This window comes from Zalophus californianus, chromosome 4, assembly GCF_009762305.2.
Source record: "Zalophus californianus isolate mZalCal1 chromosome 4, mZalCal1.pri.v2, whole genome shotgun sequence".
Taxonomy (NCBI): domain Eukaryota; kingdom Metazoa; phylum Chordata; class Mammalia; order Carnivora; family Otariidae; genus Zalophus; species Zalophus californianus.
In genome coordinates this window covers 42234676-42254553 of record NC_045598.1, presented here as the reverse complement: position 1 = coordinate 42254553, position 19878 = coordinate 42234676, and the positions used below count along the sequence as shown (strand labels likewise).

Sequence of the window (19878 nt, the reverse complement as noted above, 5' to 3'; positions counted from 1 at the left end):
AGCTTTCCTTGACAAGTTTATTACTGCTTTCTCACTGCTCCTTAGTATTTGTTTGTAACTCTGTCAGAGTGATTATCTGTAGCCTCACATGAATCCCCCCTTGGCCCATGAGTTCCTTGACATAAAGGACTATGTCCTATTCAGCCCTTTATACCAAGAACCCAATACAGAGCTTTACACATGAATAGTGTTTAATACATGTTGGCTGAATTACAGAGATATAAATTACTCCTCTGCAAATTCTCTCCAATTTACTGTTACCTCCTTTCTATTCCCAAGGCCATCTCAGATTCTTTTACAGTAGATTCCTAATGGGCCATTCTGCCTCATTGTTTTCCCTTCAATTTGTGCCTACACATTGGTAATACGTTAATCTGTCGGAGAACTTAGGTATGATGTCATTCCTGTACTCACAGTATTTTCAGACTCCAACAATGGGCCCATACTTTAAAATCTTTTTTCCTGCCTGCCCGATGCTTACTGCAAAGTGGACTGCTCATTAGTCCCCAAACATGCCCACAGTTATGATTAAGAGAGTCTTACTGTTAAAAGAGCACAGATTCTGAAGCTCCTTGTATTTTGGGGTTTAAATTCCAGTTCTACCTAATGTTGCTGGTAATAATAAAATACGTTATTTTATCACATGAAGCAATGCAGGGAAGTCATTAAGAACATCACACATTCTGAAGTCAGCCCAGTTTCAAATATCACTTCTACCACTTACTAACTTTGGGAATCTGGGGCAATTTCCTTAATCTCTCTGAACTTCAATTTTCTCATCTGTAAAATAATAAGATCTATTCAACAGGACTGTTGTGAGGATTAAATAATATTACATATAAAACTTAAGACTTAGTACAGAACTTAGCACATACCAAGCTTTTGATAAAGGTTTTTTTCTATTTATTAACTTCCTCTGTACCTGTATTTGTACAGTTCCCACAACATAAAACAATCAATTCAACCAGCTCTCATCTTCAAAGCAATACAGCAAGGATGTAAAAAGTAGAGGTTCTGGAGTCATTCTGGATTTAAATCTAAATTCTGCTACTTGCTACATCTTAATCACCTTGAGAAAGTTACTAAACCTCTCTCTGTCTGTTTTTTCATCTATAAAATGAAAATTATAAGAATAACAATTTCACAGGACTTTTGTATGGACTGAATAAACATATGTGAAACACTTAGCACAGTGCTTGGCAATAGAAGTGCTTTATACAGGTTAGTCGTTATCTTTATTATCTCAAATGCCATCACTAACATGAAATCTTTAATGATCACCAATCAGATGAAATCTTTCCCTCCTCGTTTGGGGGCCCAATGCATTCTGTCATCTTCTTCTATGAAAAATTCTGTCTTCTGTCATACTCATTTTTCATTCATTCATCCATCAAACATCCACTTAAGCACTAGAGACAAAGAGATTAACCAATCACAGTCTCTGACCACAAAGAAGCTCAAATCTAGCAGTGTATTGGCTAGATCAGAGGTAAGTAAAGTATAGCTTACACAGAGTGATTTTATAGCTGTGGGCCCAGCTGCCTGTTTTCTGAAGTTTTATTGGAACATAGTAAAACCATTTGTTTATATATCATCTTTGACTGCTTTGGAGATACAATGGCTGAGTTAAGTAGTTGCAACAGAGACCCTATGGCTAATAAACCCAAAATATTATTAGTTAGCCCTTTAAAAGAAGTTTGTCAACCCCTGGGTTAGTTGACAATTTTCTTTAGGAAAGTGACTATGTCTTTCCTACATATGACTTCATGTAATCAGTACAGATGCTCAGTATTTACAAAATAAAACTAGTAATCTACATGAGATATATGTGGTTATATTTTTATCCAAACTATTTATTTGAAATAGTAAATGGAACATCTCATTCCTCAGCTGTGCCAGATAACAGTGTACTGTTACCCAAATAAATCACAGTAAAATTGCTGCTTGAGAAATATGTTTCATTAAATCATAAGTATATTTCTTTTTCAATGCCACCATTAAAAATTATATTTAAAATAGTAAGATGACAAAAAATCTTTTTTAGCTCTCAAATCACACCTTAGAAAGCAAGGGAAGAACACTTTATATTTACTTGAATCCAGCTATATAACCTCCCTTAACCTCTATTTAAAAAGTTTCTTCTATAATTCAGTATCAAATAACAATAATAATAAGAGATATGATACAGAGAAAAGAACACTGGACTTCAGTCTTTCTAGCCTTGCAGTTACTAGACACAAAACCATGAGCAAGACACTGAATCTATATGCCTCAGTTTCTTCAGCCTACAACGTGTGGATACTCTAAAAACTATAATATAAATTTTTAAGCAAAGGGCTATGAAAACAGGCCCATCTGCTAGTAGGAATGTCTAAACACTAAATGAGAGAAAGTAGAGTTAGCATTCTTTAAGGTAGTGTAGAATCCCATCTACTTGATTAACTATACACCAAGGATAAGCCAACTGGTAAGAAATGGCCTGAGACAGAGTTCTAAAATTCCATTTTGGCCCATTTTAAGTTCTGGGGCTAACACTTGCCTGTTGAATGGAACATCCTGAAGGATCCGGTCACTGCAAAGTGAAAGGAGGCAATTCTTCTGTAACTAAAGAACCAAAGGGAGAAAAAAAATTCCTGAATAAAATATCGTTTTGTTATTTTTTAACTAGGTGTAGCCTCTATAAAAAAAGGAAGATCACTGATGAAACACCAATTATCTCTTACAACTTTTGTTCTGCCTCCCTACTGTTGAAAGACTGACTTCCACTGGATCCATGTGAATTTACGTGTGCATATTCTTTGTCTCTTCCATTAGATGACATAGGATAATAAAAAGAATTAATATCAGCTAATCTCCCTCCCTTCCGGTGACCTTTGGGTAGGTTCTGCTTTGTCCTCTATCCACCTGGCTCCCAGAGGCCATAAAAATCAAAGCCTAGGGGTGCTTGGGTGGTTCAGTCGGTTAAGTGACCAGCTCTTGATTTCAGCTCAGGTCAAGATCTCAGGGTCCTGGGATTGAGCCCCAGAATATGCTCCACTCTCAGCAGGGAGTCTGCTTGAGGATTCTCTCTCCCTTTCCCTATGCTTCTCCCCAAATGTACACACACGCATGCTCACTCTCTATAATAAATAAATAAATCTTGGGGCGCCTGGGTGGCTCAGATGGCTAAGTGTCTGCCTTCAGCTTGGGCCATGATCCCAGGATCCTGGGATCCAACCCCGCGTCGGGCTCCCTGCTCAGTGGGGAGCCTGTTTCTCCCTCTCTTCTACTGCTCCCCCTGCTTGTGCTCTCACTCTCTCTGTAAAATAAATAAATAAAATCTTTAAAAAAATAAATAAATAAATCTCAAAAAAAAAAACAAAACAGGGATGCCTGGGTGGCTCAGTCAGTTAAGTGTCTGCCTTCGGCTCGGGTCATGATCCCGAGGTCCTAGGATAGAGTCTGCCTGCCGCTCCCTCTGCTTGTGCTCCTTTGCTCTCTCTCTCTGACAAATAAATAAATAAAATAAAACAAAAACACACAAAAAAACCAAAGCTTAAAGCTCATCCAATTTGGCAACTGCCCTCAATGAGGGGAGCTGGCTTTAATGATCCACTCACCAATCTGGATTGCCTTTTTTTTTTTTTAAAGATTTATTTGAGATTTATTTTTTGGCCTCTGACTATTTTTTATTAACTTGCCAACTGGCCGCTAAGTTTTAAGAATTAAAAATATAATTTTTATATTTTCAATTTTCATTTGAGGATAGGACAGGTTATGAAGTCTACCATACGGCTAGAAGTAGAAAACCCACGTCTTATTCATTTCTGTATGCCAGTACTTGATAGTGCCTGGCCCAGAAAAGATGTGCTATGGCTATTTGCTGAAATTATCACAAAGTCAAGATTGAGGTGGAAGGTGAGTTTTTTATGGTTTGCACTATTTCCCTCAGCATTTGGATTTAAATACTTTTAGGCAGGGAATGTACTCTTTAGTTTTCTACTTCTCTGTTTTCCTACACTGTCATACCATAAATTTATTACTTTACAGTCTACAAAGGCATTTGAATTTCCAGCCTTGGTCTACTAAATTGAACTGTATGGAGGTAGACGATGGGTAGGGGACACTAAAAGGACTATTTAAATAGGCATTCCCACATGCTTACCTGCTGGTGATTGGGAAAATGTTCCATAGCTTTGAGCAGCAAATGGGTCACATCGGCCAGGAGTCGGACAGGCATTCCCGCAGCAAGATCCTGCTTAGTTAAGTTAAACACACAGGCACTTGCAGCAAGTTGTACTGGCAAATTCATAGGGTGGTTTCTCATTCCAGTAACCACAAGCTGGAAAAAAATTAGTTTTCTTTATTCACATTATTAATACCAGCCCTCTTAACATAGAAACTTTACTTTGTTGATCTATAACAATTTCTAAGATGTCTTAAGTTATCTTTTTTATCCTCATGTGCAAAGAGCCTAGAGCATGGCAATCACTTATCAACACGTAGTTCCTGCCCACCTGGTCCAGGAAGGTATCAAGTTGTTCATACCGAGGGATTTTTCTGTAGGGCTAATGAATCTTTTCTATTCAGATAACTCATCTGTGTATTTCCCAGACCTAGTACAGTTCCTCTTATATGCTAAGCACTAAATAAATTCTTACTGATTTTAGAGTAAACCAGTGGCAAACTTTCCACTTTCAAATCCCCAACATTGTTTCTTGAGAACACTGCTAAAGTTATCGTATAATAAAATCCATTTGCTTCCCTCTGGCCTAGATAACTGTTTCTCATCTTTTCCTCTCTCCTCAGACCCCAACAAATCCTCCCAATTGTCACCATCAGCTAAAGAGCCTTGCTTCCAATTACACTGAGAAAATTGAAACATTCAGAAAAGAACTTTACTACTACATGTATCCTCCTTATCAGTATATAAACATGCATATGCTGCCTTCCTATTACCATAAATGATCTTTTTGGGTTCCTCTCTAAAGGTAATCCCTCCACTTACATGCTACATCTTTCACTTCTTGTCTACTCAAGGACATTGCTTCGGCTGTTCTTCTATCTCTTATATCAATTGTTTATTCTGTACTGGATCATTCATATCAGCATACAAAAAAGCTATTTTTCCTCCCATCTTAAAAAAGAAAAAACAAAAAACAAAAAACAAAACAGTTCCTCAGCCAACTACCATCTTTTTCCTTTGCTCTCCTTTGCAACTAAATTCCTTAAAAGAATTCTCTATATTCTTTAATTTCTCTCTGCACCATTCTCTGAACGAATGAATGAGTAAATATTTCAGATCAGGACTAGAGGTCCCCTTTGTTGCTCAGGTTCACAGTAACCAAAACCAAAAAAAGATAATTCATATACCAAGTGCCAATATCCTCTGGTATATATGGAAGGGTGACTGGTATTAGAGATTACATCCCAGTGATTGAAATGTTATTGGTTTCTATCCAAGCATCCCATTCTCAAAATTTAAGATAACGGGGTGGTTAAGTCATTTCTGGCTCTGCCACTAACTTACTGTTACTTAACTGTCACATACCTTTAGTTACACAATCTGTAAAATAAAAGATAAAGCTTATCTATTGGGATTGTTGTGCCCTCTAAATGAGGCATCAAATATAATACAGTCCTACACTCACTGGTTTCAAATGTGTATTAGGATTATCTTGGGGGATTATTAAAATGTAGATTCTTGTACCTCATCCAGCCTTATTGAGTCTAAATGTCTTAGAGCGGGGTTCACAAATATGCTTTTAAAAATAAATAATATTCCAGACTTCTGGTGGACAGAGGACCACAATCTGATAAACATAACCCTAAGCAATTAACAAAAATTAAGAATCGTTCTTTCTTGCTCTTCAAAAGCTGTCTTGGTTAAAAGATTTTAATTGGGAAATATCATGAATTAATGATGAAAGCACAGGTGGTTCAAAAGTGGCATGGGAAGGTACCTTATGGAATTCCAATATTATATTTCTTTAAAAAGTCTATATGGAAGCAATACAATAGTGTTGTGATTCCAGTCATATACTTTCATTTTTTACTGTAGATGGTGAAAAAAATATCACACTGGTCACTGGTTTTAGGTAGTTAAAGATGAAGTAGAAGGCGTTTATACTGATTACTGACACTACTATAAAACTTCAATAACACCATGCAACTACCTTCTCTCTCATTATGGCTAACAACTGAAATCGTACCTCATCTCAATCCCATTACCAAAAAAAAAAAAAATCAAAGACAAATGCAAATTTTCACCAATTTTCTTCACAAAGCCATTATCTGTATCCAGGGAGATAATTTCAAAATTTTTGTAACCAGTTTCTTATTCTTACCTTTAAAATTTCTGGCTTTGTTTTTTCCATCACATGAGTCAGGCTAAAAAGGTGAAATAGAGCTTCCCGGACAAAGAATGCCCGTTCACTGTAGCGCTTCAATGCTTCTGCAATCTGAGTTTCATTGGCTTCTCCAGACACCTTTGAACATAGCCATAAGATTAGCTTTTAGGATTTCTTCAACCCTCTAACTTTCTCTAGCCAAACATCATTTGTATATACGGCGTCCAGGATAGCCATTTAAGTCTTGAAACAAATGTGACTGATTACTTTCCAACCCACCCAGAGATGTATGTTAGATAGGCTTACCCTACTATAAGCCTATGGTTAACATTTTCTACACTGCACCTAAAGTAAATCTTAAGATATTCAACACTGTTTATAAAGTCTTACCACGTGATTAGGCTCTTATTTTGTCTCTTAGAGTAACTCCTTAATTCCCCCTAACTCATGTTAAAGCTACACTGGCCTTTTTTTCCTGATCTTTCAATAAGCCAAACTCTTTCCCATCAAAAGGCCATTATATATAACATCTTCTCTGACTGAAATCTTCCTCTTTCTTTTACTAATTTCTAGTCATCCTTCCCAATTCAAGTTAAATGACACTTCTTTAGAGAGGCCTTTCCTGACCCACCAATCTAAATCAGGTCGCCCTAAACATCTCCTTCATAACCATTATCATAATCCCCCCACTCAATTGATCCATTCACCACTGTACCACAACAATTAGCATTATGTGTGGTTTAGAATAAGCGCTCAATAAGTATTCATCAAATAACTGTGTCAATTAATTCCCCCAGATTTATCTAGCTCCCATTCAGCATCAAGAGATTCTGTTCAGGAGCACCTGGCTGGCTCAGTTGGTAGAGCATGCAACTCCTGATCTCAGTTGTGAGTTAAGCCCCACATTTGGTGTAGTGTTTACTTTAAGATTTTATTTATTTATTTATTTGAGAGAGCGTGCACGTGCGCGCGTGAGTGGGGGGGCGGGGCAGAGGGAAGAGGGAGAAGCAGACTCCCCATTGAGCTGGAAGCCCAATGTAGGGCTCGATCCCAGGACCCCTGAACTTTCTCTTAGGTTTTCTTTTATTTTGGAAGACACTGAAATATTATGTGAAATAAAAAAGACTGTAAGAGGGAAAATGTTGAACAATTATCTCAGTAAGACTTAATTTACCCATATTTGGTTGATTCAACTGCTTTATAATATCCATACGAAATACAGCCTCAAGTTATCTTTGAATGTAAAATTAAAGAACTTTTGGGGCACCTGGGTGGCTCAGATGGTTAAGCGTCTGCCTTCGGCTCAGGTCATGATCCCAGAGTCCTGGGGATGGAGCCCCGCCTCAGGCTCCCTGCTCAGCGGGAAGCCTGCTTCTCCTTCTCCCTCTACTGCTCCCTCTGCTTATACTCTCTCACTCTCTGTTGAATAAATAAATTAAATCTTAAAAAAAATATTAAAAAAAAGAACTTTTGTTACTGGAATGTTAAATATTCTAAATGAATTTCATTGCATGTATGTTTTATTCAGTGATCAATACTTCTCTAGCCAGTGATAAACCCTCAAGTCAAGTAGTCTGACTCCTCAAACTACAAGCATCTTCAATTCAACCAATTTCATATACTAGATGATAAAAAAAACAAGTATCTGTATGTACCGGTTTCTGCAAACAATTTAAAATAGAGGTGGGGCACCTGGGTGGCCCAGTCAGTTAAGAGTCCAACTCATGGTTTTGGTTTAGGTCACAATCTCAGGGTCAGGAAATCGAGCCCTGTGTCAGGCTCCATGCTCAGTGCAGAGTCTGCTTAAGACTCTCTCTCCCTCTCCTTCTACCCCTCCCCCCTGCTCTCTCTCTCTCTCAAATAAATAAATAAAATCTTTAAAAAATTAAAAAAATAAAACAGGGCAACTAGGTGGCTCAGTCAGTTAAGCGTCTGCCTTCGGCTCAGATCATGATCCCGGGGTCCTGGGATCAAGCCCCACATCAAGGCTCCCTGCTCTGGGGGGAGCCTGCTTCTCCCTCTCCCTCTGCCTGCCACTCTGCCTGCTTGTGCTCTCTCTGTCAAATAAATAAATAAAATCTTTAAATAAGTAAATAAAACAGAGAAAATGTCCATAACCACTAAATTAAGCCTTGTTAATATTTAATATACTGAGTAAAACTACACTTTATATTCTAAGGAAAAATTTTCTTATAGCACTCTGTATATAACTCTATTAAAGCATGTCTCACACTGAATTAAACCTATTTTTAAATTTATCTGTCTCCTTTCCACTAGACTAGAATTCCTTGAGAGCAGGGGCACTAACTCAGATGTCTTTGTAGGGGCACCTGGGTGGCTCAGTAATTGGGCGTCTGCCTTCGGCTCGGGTCGTGATCCTGGGGTCCTGGAATCGAGCCCCACGTTAGGCTCCCTGCTCAGTGGGAAGCCTGCTTCTCCTTCTCCTACTCCCCCTGCTTGTGTTCCCTCTCTCGCTGTGTCTCTCTCTGTCAAATAAATAAAATCTTTAAAAAATAAAAAATAAATAAAATAAAAAGTACTTAGTAAATTTTTTTGAAATGGATCAACTCTTCTGCCTAAAGACTTATATGGATCTTCACTGGGTATTGATTGCTGCAGTCCAATATAGGAGTCTTAGTTCAAGGGAAAAGTCTAGCATATAGATCTAAGGACCGAGAAATCTAGATATTTAGAGACCTGGGAAATGAGAAAGAACCAATAAAGGAAATTAAGCATGGTAGTCAGAAAAGTTTGAAAAAATGATAAGAGTGATACCTAGGAAGCTAAGTAAAAATGAGAACTAATATTGAGTTTTGCACATTTCCAGTGATTCTCAGGAACTGGGAACCACAGCTTAGTAGATAACCCCAAAGTCTGGGAATGACATGGCCAACGAATCCTAGTTGTGGAAAAATGGAAGGTTCAGAAAACTGATGGTGACAGAAGAGCAAATTGGGTGGGGAAACAATGACAGAGTTTGAAATTCTATGGTAAGATAACCCTCTGTGTTGGGACTAGAAATTGAGGAGAAAGTAAAGAACTAAGATTCTCAAACAGAGACCATGAGATGTAGTGTAAAGGACACATGCTTTGGAATCAAACAGTCCAAGATACAAAGGCAGACTCCAGTATCAGCTGGTTGTCACCCTTAAAGCCATTCCCCCTCACTGAGGACAATACCTCTCTCACAGAGTCAAGAGATCAAACTAAATAATACACATGAAAGTGCAAAAATCAAACCTCTTTTTAATATTTATTTGTTTGTTTGGATTTGGGGAGGGGCACAGAGGGAGAGGGAAAGAGAAACCTAAGCCGATTCTGCACTGACTGCAGAGCCCAACATGGTCGTTGGGGTGGCGGGGTTGATCTCACAACCCTGAGATCATGACCTGAGCCAAAACCAAGAGTCAGATGCTTAACTGACTGTGCCACCCAGGTGCCCCTTCAACTAATTTAAAGCATCACAATCCTAAAACAATCATTTCAGACAACTTTTTCAAACAACTTTGCTAAACTGGACAATTTTTAAAAAAGAGATGTGGCAATCTCAGCTCTCCTCCCTTAACATGACTATTTTTCAGTTCTCAAATTAGTAAATAATTTAAAAGGAACATCAATTTTTGTATATAGTTGAACAAAAGGGAAAGTTCAATGATCTCTTTTTAAGTTTGTGTTTTGTTTTGGGTAATCTCTATACCTAACATGGGGCTTGACCTCATACCCAAAGATCAAGAGTCCCATGCTCTTCCAACTGAGCCAGTAAGGTGCCCCCCGATGATCTCTCTTTTCTTAATTTTTAAAAAATATTTTATTTATTTATTTTTATTTGACAGAGAGAGACACGGCGAGACAGGGAACACCAGCAAGGGGAGTGGGAGAGGGAGAAGTAGGCCTCCCGCAGGGGCTCGATCCCAGGACCCTGGGATCACAACCCAAGCAGAAGGCAGCCACCCAACGACTGAGCCACCCAGGCGCCCTCTTTTTTTTTTTTTTTAAGATTTTATTTATTTGAGAGAGAGACAGAGAGAGCACAAGCAGGGGGAGCTGCAGGCAGAGTAGGCAGAGGGAGAAGCAGGTTCCCCACTGAGCGGCGAGCCCAATGCGGGACGCGATCCCAGGACCCCGGGATCATGACCTGAGCCGAAGGCAGACATTTAACCGGCTGAGCCATCCAGGCGCCCGCAGTGATCTCTTAAAAAAAAAATATATATATATTTTAAAACAATGATTCTCAGCTTCAGCTGGAATATTGCAATCACCTAAGGAGCTTTAGAAAATACTGATTATTTTATATCTGAGTCCTACCTCCCTGTGGTTCTGATTTAATTGTTCAAGCTCCAGGGCACCTGGGTGGCTCAATTTGTTGAGCGACTGCCTTCGGCTCAGGTCATGATCCTGGAGTCCTAAGATCAAGTCCCGTATCAGGCTCCCTGCTCAGCAGGGAGTCTGCTTCTCCCTCTGACGCTCCCCCCTCTCATGCGCTCTCTCTCTGTCTCTCATTCTCACTCTCTCAAATAAATAAATAAAATCTTTAAAAAAAAAATTGTTCAAGCTCCACAAATGATTTCTTTTAATTAAATTTTTGGGGGGCGCCTGGGTAGCTCAGTTATTAAGCGTCTGCCTTCGGCTCAGATCATGGTCCCGGGGTCCTGGGATTGAGCCCCGCATCGGGCTCCCTGCTCCACGGGAAGCCTGCTGGTGTTCCCTCTCTCGCTGTGTCTGTCAAATAAAAAAAAATTTTTTTTTTCCAGGGGTGTGTGCCTGGCTCAGTTGGTAGAGCATGTGACTTTTTTTTTTTGGTGGGGGATGAGGAGTAGAGAGAGAATCCCAAGCAGGCTCCATGCCCAGTGGAGAGACCCACGTGAGGCTCGATCCCACAACCTGTAAATCATGACCTGAGCTGAAATCAAGAGTCAGATGCCCTTAAAGCATGTGACTCTTGATCTTGGGGTCGTGAGTTTGAGCCCCACGTTGGGTATAGAGATTACCTAAAAATAAAATCTTTAAGAAATAATAAATAAATATTTCCCCCAGCTTTATCAAGATATAATTGACATATGTCATTGTGTAAGTTTAAGGTGTACAACATGATGATTTGATACATGTATATATTGGGAAATGATTACCATAAGGTTGGTTAACATATCCATCATTTCACATAATTACACTCCAGGTGATTTTAATTGTAGTCCAGGTTGAGAATCACTACTTCAATGTTTACAGAGGAGGAAACTAGATAGTGATACCAAATAAAGTAGGTGGTTCATATGGTTAAGATTTCAAAGTAATAACGGCTCCATTTGTGAAATCAAACTTGTTTCACAAAAAAAAAAAAAAACCCCACAAACTTGTTTCACAGAGGCATTGTGAAATACAGATGTCCTACTAGTCTCAATTTTATAACTTAGTCTAATTCACTGGAGGGTCTGTTAGTTGTAAGAAGAAACCAGCAAAAACTGTACCGCTCTGGGATCATACCTATTACAGGATCTTTGCCTTGAGAATATTATTTAGCTTAACATACCAGGGACACATTCCTTTCACCCTTTAGGATGAAGGTCAAGCTCACCTCTTCTTGGAAATTCTCCCTTAACTCCCAGCACACAGGGATTTCTTCCCCTTTTAATTTTTAGAATTCTTTACTATTAGACCAATTTGTTAGGCAGTTAAGTAATGTTACAATAATAATTTACATTTTTATATTTCCTTCATCAACAAGCCCTCTGCTAAAAATCTGTCTTGTTCTATAACAAGTTGTTAAGTAAGGTCCTCACACTTCTTGTTGCCCTGCACCTGGCTTATGTGACCTTCCCAAGTCTGGCCCTGGTGCCTACTTTTCCAGCCTCATCTCATTGTTCTGTGACTTTCTACTGTTGAGCTCTAGCCACAGTGGCCTTTCTTTCAGTTCCTTGGATGTACCGTGCTCCTTCCTACCACAAATATTTTGTATATATTCTTTATTCTCTCTGCCTGGAATGTTCTCTACCAAGCTATTCACCCTTAAGATCTCTACTCATTCATCAATTCTTCAGAGAAGGCTTAAATTAAGTCAAGTCTCTCTGTTAAACACTCTCATATGTAATACTGCATTATCTTCTAGATTTTAGCACAATATAGTTTAAAGCCTATATACAGGCATGTATATATGATATACATATATATGTGATATATATATTTAAATATATATGTGTGTATGTATATTTAAAGCACACGCACACACTGTTGGCACATGGTATTTGATTGCTTGACTCCCTCACTAAATTACAAGCTCCATGAGGGCAAAATCATGCCTGTTTGGCTCCACCATCAAATCCCCATGCCTAGCACAGTGCCCAGTGCACACAGGCACTTGATAAAATATTGAATGAATAAAAAAGAGTAACTCAAAATCATTTTCTACATTCTATTTTTTAAGGTCTAAATTTACAAATAACCTAAGAACTGAGATGTTTATAAGATATTTACAACTAACCTTTCCTTCCCCTTTTTTGAATGTCATGATTACTCAAAAAAGATACCTTGCCTTTTGGGTCACAATATCCACTTCTAGGCCATCCCTGACTCTGCTCCAGGTAGGATCAAAGGATGCTTCTGCTTAAGTAAGTGCAGGTAGTAGGGGGAAAAAAATGGGGCTCTGGAATTAGATGTAAATCCAAATGTTGGTTCTAACTGTAAATCATATAATTTCTGAGTCTGTTTCTCATCTATAAAATGAGGCTAATACCTATCAAAGTAAGGCTTCTAGAGGATACACAGTGTATGTTAGAAAAATATTAGTTTTCCTTAAACTTGTCACAATTGTATCCTTCAAGGTCTGACTCAGATACCATCTTTTCCATCAAGCCCCAAGTTCTCCAGCTGGAAGAAATTTCTTCTACTCTCTTACAGCGATTACAATGATTTTTGGGTTTATAGTTATTTATGATTGTATCATCACCAAGACTAAGCTCCTTGAAGGCAGATCCTATATCTTTTTCATCTTTGAATCCCAAGTACCAAGCAGACAAATTTAAACCGTTAGGCATGAAACACCTTAAGAAAAGCAAAATTGCACTTCTACAGTAAAGATCTCCCCTTGGAGAACTTGACTTCCCAATGGATATCAATTCAACAAGGAGTACCCTTAGTTTTTTAAAGTGACCAGTTAGAAATGGTATGTTACAGTGGTTCAAAATATCTAAATATTACCATCATGAAAACTATCATTTATCTAAGGCCTACTACGTGACTTGCATTTTACATATACAACTATTAATCTTTAGAAGAATTCTCTTAGTTAGAATATCTGTTTTATAAATAAAGAAATGGAAACCCAAAAAGTTACATCCTTGTCTTGGTCTGGGTCACAAAGCAAGCAAGCTAGGATTTTAATTGGGACTCTCTGACTCTAAAGCAAGGCCTTTCCACTATACAATGCCATTTTTCGCAGACATGTTCCATATATTGTTAGACATTCATCTTAATGGAGCCTTACGCAGCTAAGGCATTGGTCAGCCTGACAAAATAATACATTTTTAAAGTCTAACCTTCAAATGTCCTTCACCGGTGAGGAATTCAGAGTAACCTGCATCAGTGGCCAGCAAACCTACAAACTGCATGCTGGGCCGTTGTTGTATGAAGGCTTCAACAGCTTTATCTGTCACGTGCTTTCTCCCAGAAACATCTAGGGAGACAAGGTTGGGTAGGATGTCCTTTTGTTCTAGTAAGCGAAGAGCTATGTCTGATGTAAACTGTTTATCATCTGAAATATCAAGATGATTCAGATGTTTTAGTTCCCGAACAACATCCAGTATCTGAGTAGTTGTCATTTTTAAACATTTCAAGTGGTGCATGGTTAGAGACTTGAGTCGGTCTTTGCAGGCCAGCAAAGCTGTGATGTCTGTGATTGAGGTGTTAGAAATATCCAGGCTCTCTAATCTTGGCAATGAGGCAACTTCAGCAAGGTCTTCATTGTAAAAGAGAACATTGGTAATGCTTAATGCTCGAAGGCCAGAAAGCCGGCTGAAGCACCGCTCATAAGGATCTTCGAGGGAAAGAGTTAACGAGTTCAGCACGAGGCACTGGAGATTTTGCTGGATCCATTTGTTACTGCCAAGCCCACTGATGATGTCTGTAATCGTGATGTCTGCATTCACACCTGTAGCATCAAGTTCCACTAACTTGTGATGGCAGAAGGCTTTCCGGAAAGCAACAGCAGAGATCTTGGCTTTGCGAATGCAAGCACGCTTTAAGCGCATCTGGTTGCCCCTGAAAATACCTACAGTTCCATCATTCAGTAGACCTGGAAAAAAATAAGCAGCACTTTAAATTCAAAAGATAATTAAAGAATAGCTAAAATTTCCAGCACACTTTACATTTCCAAAGCACACCCATGTAACAATATTTCATTTAATATACATAACAATTCCATGAGGTAAGAATATTATTATTACAACTTATAGATGAGTAAACTAGGGCTGAGAAAAGTGGCTTTCCAAGATCATGGGGCTAGCAAGTGACTATGGTAGATATTACAGATATTCACTAACATCTGGTTCTACTTGCCTTCCTGGACACGCAGACAGCTACATTTCCCAGCCCACCCTTGGAATTAGATGGGGCCATGTGCCTAGTTCTGACTAATGGCCTATAGGCTGAAGCACCTGAGAGCCAATGCATGATTTCCTATGCTACCTTTTCCTGCTATGACAAATAAGGAGTCTTCAAGTTCTAGACAGTATAGATTTCTGAGAGTGGAGCCTCCATTAGCTTGGATCCAAGAGTGCCATGAAGCAGAACCCTCCATGGACTTGCAGCATTTGAGTGAGGTATAAACAAACTTTATGTTAAGCTATTGAATTTGGGGAATTAATTTGTTACCAATACATTACCAGTCTATCCTTCAATTTCACAATAATACATTATTACACAAACATATATATACACACATATATTTAGCACATACATATCTACATTCAGATCACTGGCTAGATCTGAAATCTTATTAAAAGGATCTAGAGGTTATAGTCACTTTCTGTCAGATAAATTCAAATAAAGTGGATACAGGAATCTCTTAAAGTCCCTTAGAGATCCACCTGGCTAGCAATTAATAGTGCCAGTATATGATGCTTTGGAACCACATCAATCTCAACCATATCACCATATCAATTAAATATTTCCTGTGAAAGTAACAGCCATGCCAATAAAAGACAGCCTAAGAACAGTCTAGGGTGAGTGAACAGTTAGGACCAGGTAAATAAATAGCCTGGAGTCAAGGGAAGAACTCTAAGTGGCACCTCAGGAGACTCATACTAAAGATACAGTTTGGGCTGCTAGCCAGTCACCCTTATATTAGAACTAAAGTATTTTTTTTAAAGGGAACACTGCTTTCTAGTGGATTTTGCAGACTTATTCATAGTTAAAGAGTTAAAATCAAGAATAACCTTTACCTGTCACAGTGGACAAAAATGATTATATATTAAGAACTCCATTATTCTAGAGCTATACTGTCCAAACCAGTAGTCACTAGCCACACACAACTACTGAGCACTTGAAATGCAGATAGTCCTGGGTGCCTGGGTGGCTCAGATGGTTAAGCGTCTGCCTTCAGCTCAGGTCATGATCCCAGGGTCCTGGGATCGAGCCCTGTGTCGGGCTCCCTGCTCAGTGGGGGGCCTGCTTCTCCCTCTCCTGCTCCCCCTGCTTATGCTCTCTCTTTCCCTCTGTCAAATAAATAAATAAAATCTTAAAAAAATAATAAAATAAAATTACATACATGCCTCACATTTGTGGCTCATGTTATATTTCTATTGGGCAGTGCGGTTCTAGAGATAGTCTTAAAATTCTATTTCAGGGGAGTAAATTTCATGGTAAGGTTCCAGCCACTGACCAGTTATTAAACAATTATTATATGTCAAACACTAACAAATGTGTATACAAAGAAAGTAAGATATGCCCCTATACTCAAAGAATTCAAAATTCCATGGGGTGAAAGTCTCAGTGTAACAAAATGAGATCTATGTTATATCAGAGTCAAGTACAAAGCACCACGGAAACAAAGAAAAAGAAGCAACCCATCATTCCTGAAGATCTAGAAAGATTCAACAGCAGAGGTAATCTTTGAGTAAGTCCTTCGAAGACGAAGGAAAAATTCAAGGATGGAGAAAGAAGGGTTGTATTAAAGGAAGAATAAACAGCATAAACAAAGTCTTAGCATACATATATTGAATCATGTTGTACATCTGAAACTAATATGTTATATTGTCAATTTTATCTCAATTTTAAAATGCCCCCCCCAAAAGGCCTCAGAGATGTAAAAGCACAACACACAGAAAATGGCAAGTAGTTCTACAATGCTTGAACGTGAGAAACAGGCAGAGCTATAAGATGCTTCCGTGATAAAGAGGGGAAGAACATTAGTAAAGACCTAGATATGACTGAGAACGTGATGCAATCCCAGAGATTTAAGCATGCAAGGGGGGAGAGGCAAGAAATGAGGTGGGGAAGTAAATTAGGGCTAGATAACAGGGAAAGATAAAGAGAAGAAAAGCAGATCAGCTAGGGACCTTGGGACCCAAGAAATGATATGGTGAGGTTCCTGAGTTTTTTTTCTTGCTCCAAATATCCCAGACTTAAAGTTGAATAAGTTGGTAACCCAGAAATGCTGACAAGCAGAGACAAAAAAAAAACACCTCCAAAAAAACATCTCATTGTAGCTAAAGAACCAGGAAAAAAGCAGTTTAGCAAGACAGAAAACTTTTAGACAAGAACTACTTTACTACAGCCAAACACCACAGAAAAGACTGTGGTCCCACCCTCCCCCACACAAGCAAACGCCATGAGGGGAGCCTAGACTTTTATCCTTGCCAGCTGTAACTAGTTGCTCCAATCTCCCCACAGGGAGGTGTTAGAGAAGTCTGAGTAGGGAGCCAGGATTTTCATCCACGTTGGGCGGTAAGAACCACTCTTTCCCCTATGATGGTAATGGATACCATGTGGGGAGCCTGGACTTTCACATTCATTTGGCAGTAATGAGGTGCTCCTCTCTTTTCCTACTGGGGTGGTCTCAAACAAAGCCCGATGAAGAGTCAAGACTTTCACTACTACCCAACGGTAATGAGGTCACCTCACCCCAACATGGTGTTAGTGGAGGCCAACTGGGGAAAGAAATGAAGTACTCACACCCCTCTCAGCTGGAGAGGTATCAGTAGAATCCTAGTGGGGAACCAGAATGCCATTCCCTGCATAACAGTGATGAGAAGTCCCGTATCTTGGGTGTCAACAGAAGTCAAGTGGGAACCAGAACATTTACCCCAATCTGGCAATAACAAGGCAGTGCCTCTACCTTGCCCTGCTGGAGTGGTGTCAGAGACACAAACCAAAACAAAAAACTCTCCTACTACCCTAAATGTCCAAATTTCAATAAAAAATCACTCATCATACCAAGGACCGGTAAGATCTCAAAATGAAAAAAATAAAATCTATAGATGTCAACACTAAGATAACAGAAAATGTTAAAACTATTTGACAGATTTATTTTTTTAAATATTTTATTTATTTGTCAGAGAGAGAGAGAGAACAAGCAGGGGGAGCAGTAGAGGGAGAGGAAGAAGCGGGCTCCCCAATGTGGGGCCCGTAGGACCTGAGCCAAAGGCAGACGCTTAACCGACTGAGCCACCTAGGCGTCCCTATCTGACAGATTTTAAAGAAGCCATCATAAAAATGCATGTGAGTGATTATAAACATGCTCAAAAGCAATAAAAAATAGAAAGCCTCAGCAAAGAAATAGAAAATATAAAGAACCAAATGGGGCACCTGGGTGGCTCAGTCAGTTAAGTGTCTGCCTTTGGCTCAGGTCATGATCTTGGGGTCCTGGGATTGAGCCCTGTGCCGGGCTCCCTGCTCATCGAGTCTGCTTGTCCCTTTCCGTCTGCCCCTTCCCCACCCCCACTCGTGCTCTCTCTCTCAGGGAAATAAAAATCTTAAAAAAAAAGAAGAAGAAGAAGAACCAAATAGAAATCTTAGAACTGAAAAAAAAAATAATGGGCTCAACAGAATGGAAGGAACAATAGAATCAGTGAACTAAAAGATAAAACAATAGAAATTACCCAAATTTAAATAACAGGAAAGAAAAATAGACTGAAGAAAAAAAAAACTGAACAGAGCTATTTGTGTCACTGAAGTCGCAGAAGAAGAGAAAGACAGCAAGGCTGAAAAAATACTTGAAGAAATAATGGCTACCTATCAGAATGACTCAAACAGTAATAATAGCAAATGCTGGAAAGTTTGTGGAGAAACTGGATCAGTCATATATTCTGATAGAGATATAAAATGGGACTGTGACTCTGGAAAACAGTTTGGCAATTTCTTTTTTAATTTTTTATTGTTATGTTAATCACCATACATTACATCATTAGTTCTTGATGCAGTCTGGCAATTTCTTAAAACCTAAACACGCAACTACCATACAATCCTGCAATAGCATTCCTGGGAATTTATCCCAGAGAAATGAAGACATACGTTAAAACAAAACCTGCAAATGGATGATTACAGCATTATAAGATTCATAATATGTTATATTATAATTATAACAGCTAAAAACTGGAAATCCAGATGTCCTTCAGTGGATGAATGTTTATACAAACTGATGTACTCCGAAACATGGGCTACTCAGCAATAAAAAAGAGTGGATAAACACAACAATCCAGATGAATCTCCTCAGAATTATATGGAGTCAAAAAAGCCAACTCCAAAAGGTTACATACTGAATGATTCCATTTATATAATATTCTTGAAATGGCAAAATTACAAAAATGGTTGCCAGGGATTATGGAGAGGGAAGAGGCAGGAGAGAAGTGAAGGTGGCTATAAAAAGACAACATGAAGGATCTTTGAGGAGACAGAAATCTTGACCATCATCCTGGTTGTACTACAGTTTTATAAGACACTATCACTGGAGAAAGAGGACCTCATCTAAATTATTTATTACAACTCCACGTGAATCAACAATTATCTAAAAATACAAAGTTCAGTGGGATACCTGCCTGACTCAGTTGGTAGAGTGTGCAACTCCTGATCATGGGGTCATGACTTTGAGCCCCATGTTGGGCATACAGAATACTTGAAACAAACAAACAAAAAAATCTTTGGAGGCACCTGGCAACTCTTGATCTCAGGGTTTTAAGTTCAAGCCCCACGTTGGGTGTAGAGATCAGTTAAAACTAATATCTTGGGGTGCCTGGCTGGCTCAGACAGTGGAGGATGCAGGTCTTAATCTCTGGGTCATGAGTTCAGGCCCCACGTTGGGTTTGGAAATTGCTTAAATAAACAAACTAAAAAAAAAAAATCTTGGGGCACCTGGGTGGCTCAGTCAGTTAAGCGTCTGCCTTCTGCTCAGGTCATGATCCCAGGGTCCTGGGATGCAGCCCCATGTCGGGCTCCCTGTTCACTGGGGAGCCTGCTTCTCCTGCTCCTCCCCACTCTTGCTCTATCTCTGTCGTTATTTCTGTCTCCCTCTCTCAAATGGATGGATAAAATCTTTAAAAAAAAAAATCTTTAGGGGTGCATGGGT

General features: G+C 39.1%; 1 protein-coding gene across 1 annotated transcript in view; it reads right to left on the bottom strand.

The window, feature by feature from the left end:
- ZYG11B (zyg-11 family member B, cell cycle regulator) overlaps positions 1-19878 on the bottom strand; it is a 68094-nt gene that overhangs the window by 22187 nt on the left and 26029 nt on the right. Inside the window, exons 3-6 of the mRNA XM_027604296.1 lie at positions 13856-14610; positions 6327-6467; positions 4145-4321; positions 2540-2604 (exon numbers count right to left, since the gene is read on the bottom strand). Of these exons, the coding sequence (XP_027460097.1) occupies positions 2540-2604; positions 4145-4321; positions 6327-6467; positions 13856-14610 (1138 nt within the window). The remainder of the gene's footprint in view (positions 1-2539; positions 2605-4144; positions 4322-6326; positions 6468-13855; positions 14611-19878) is intronic.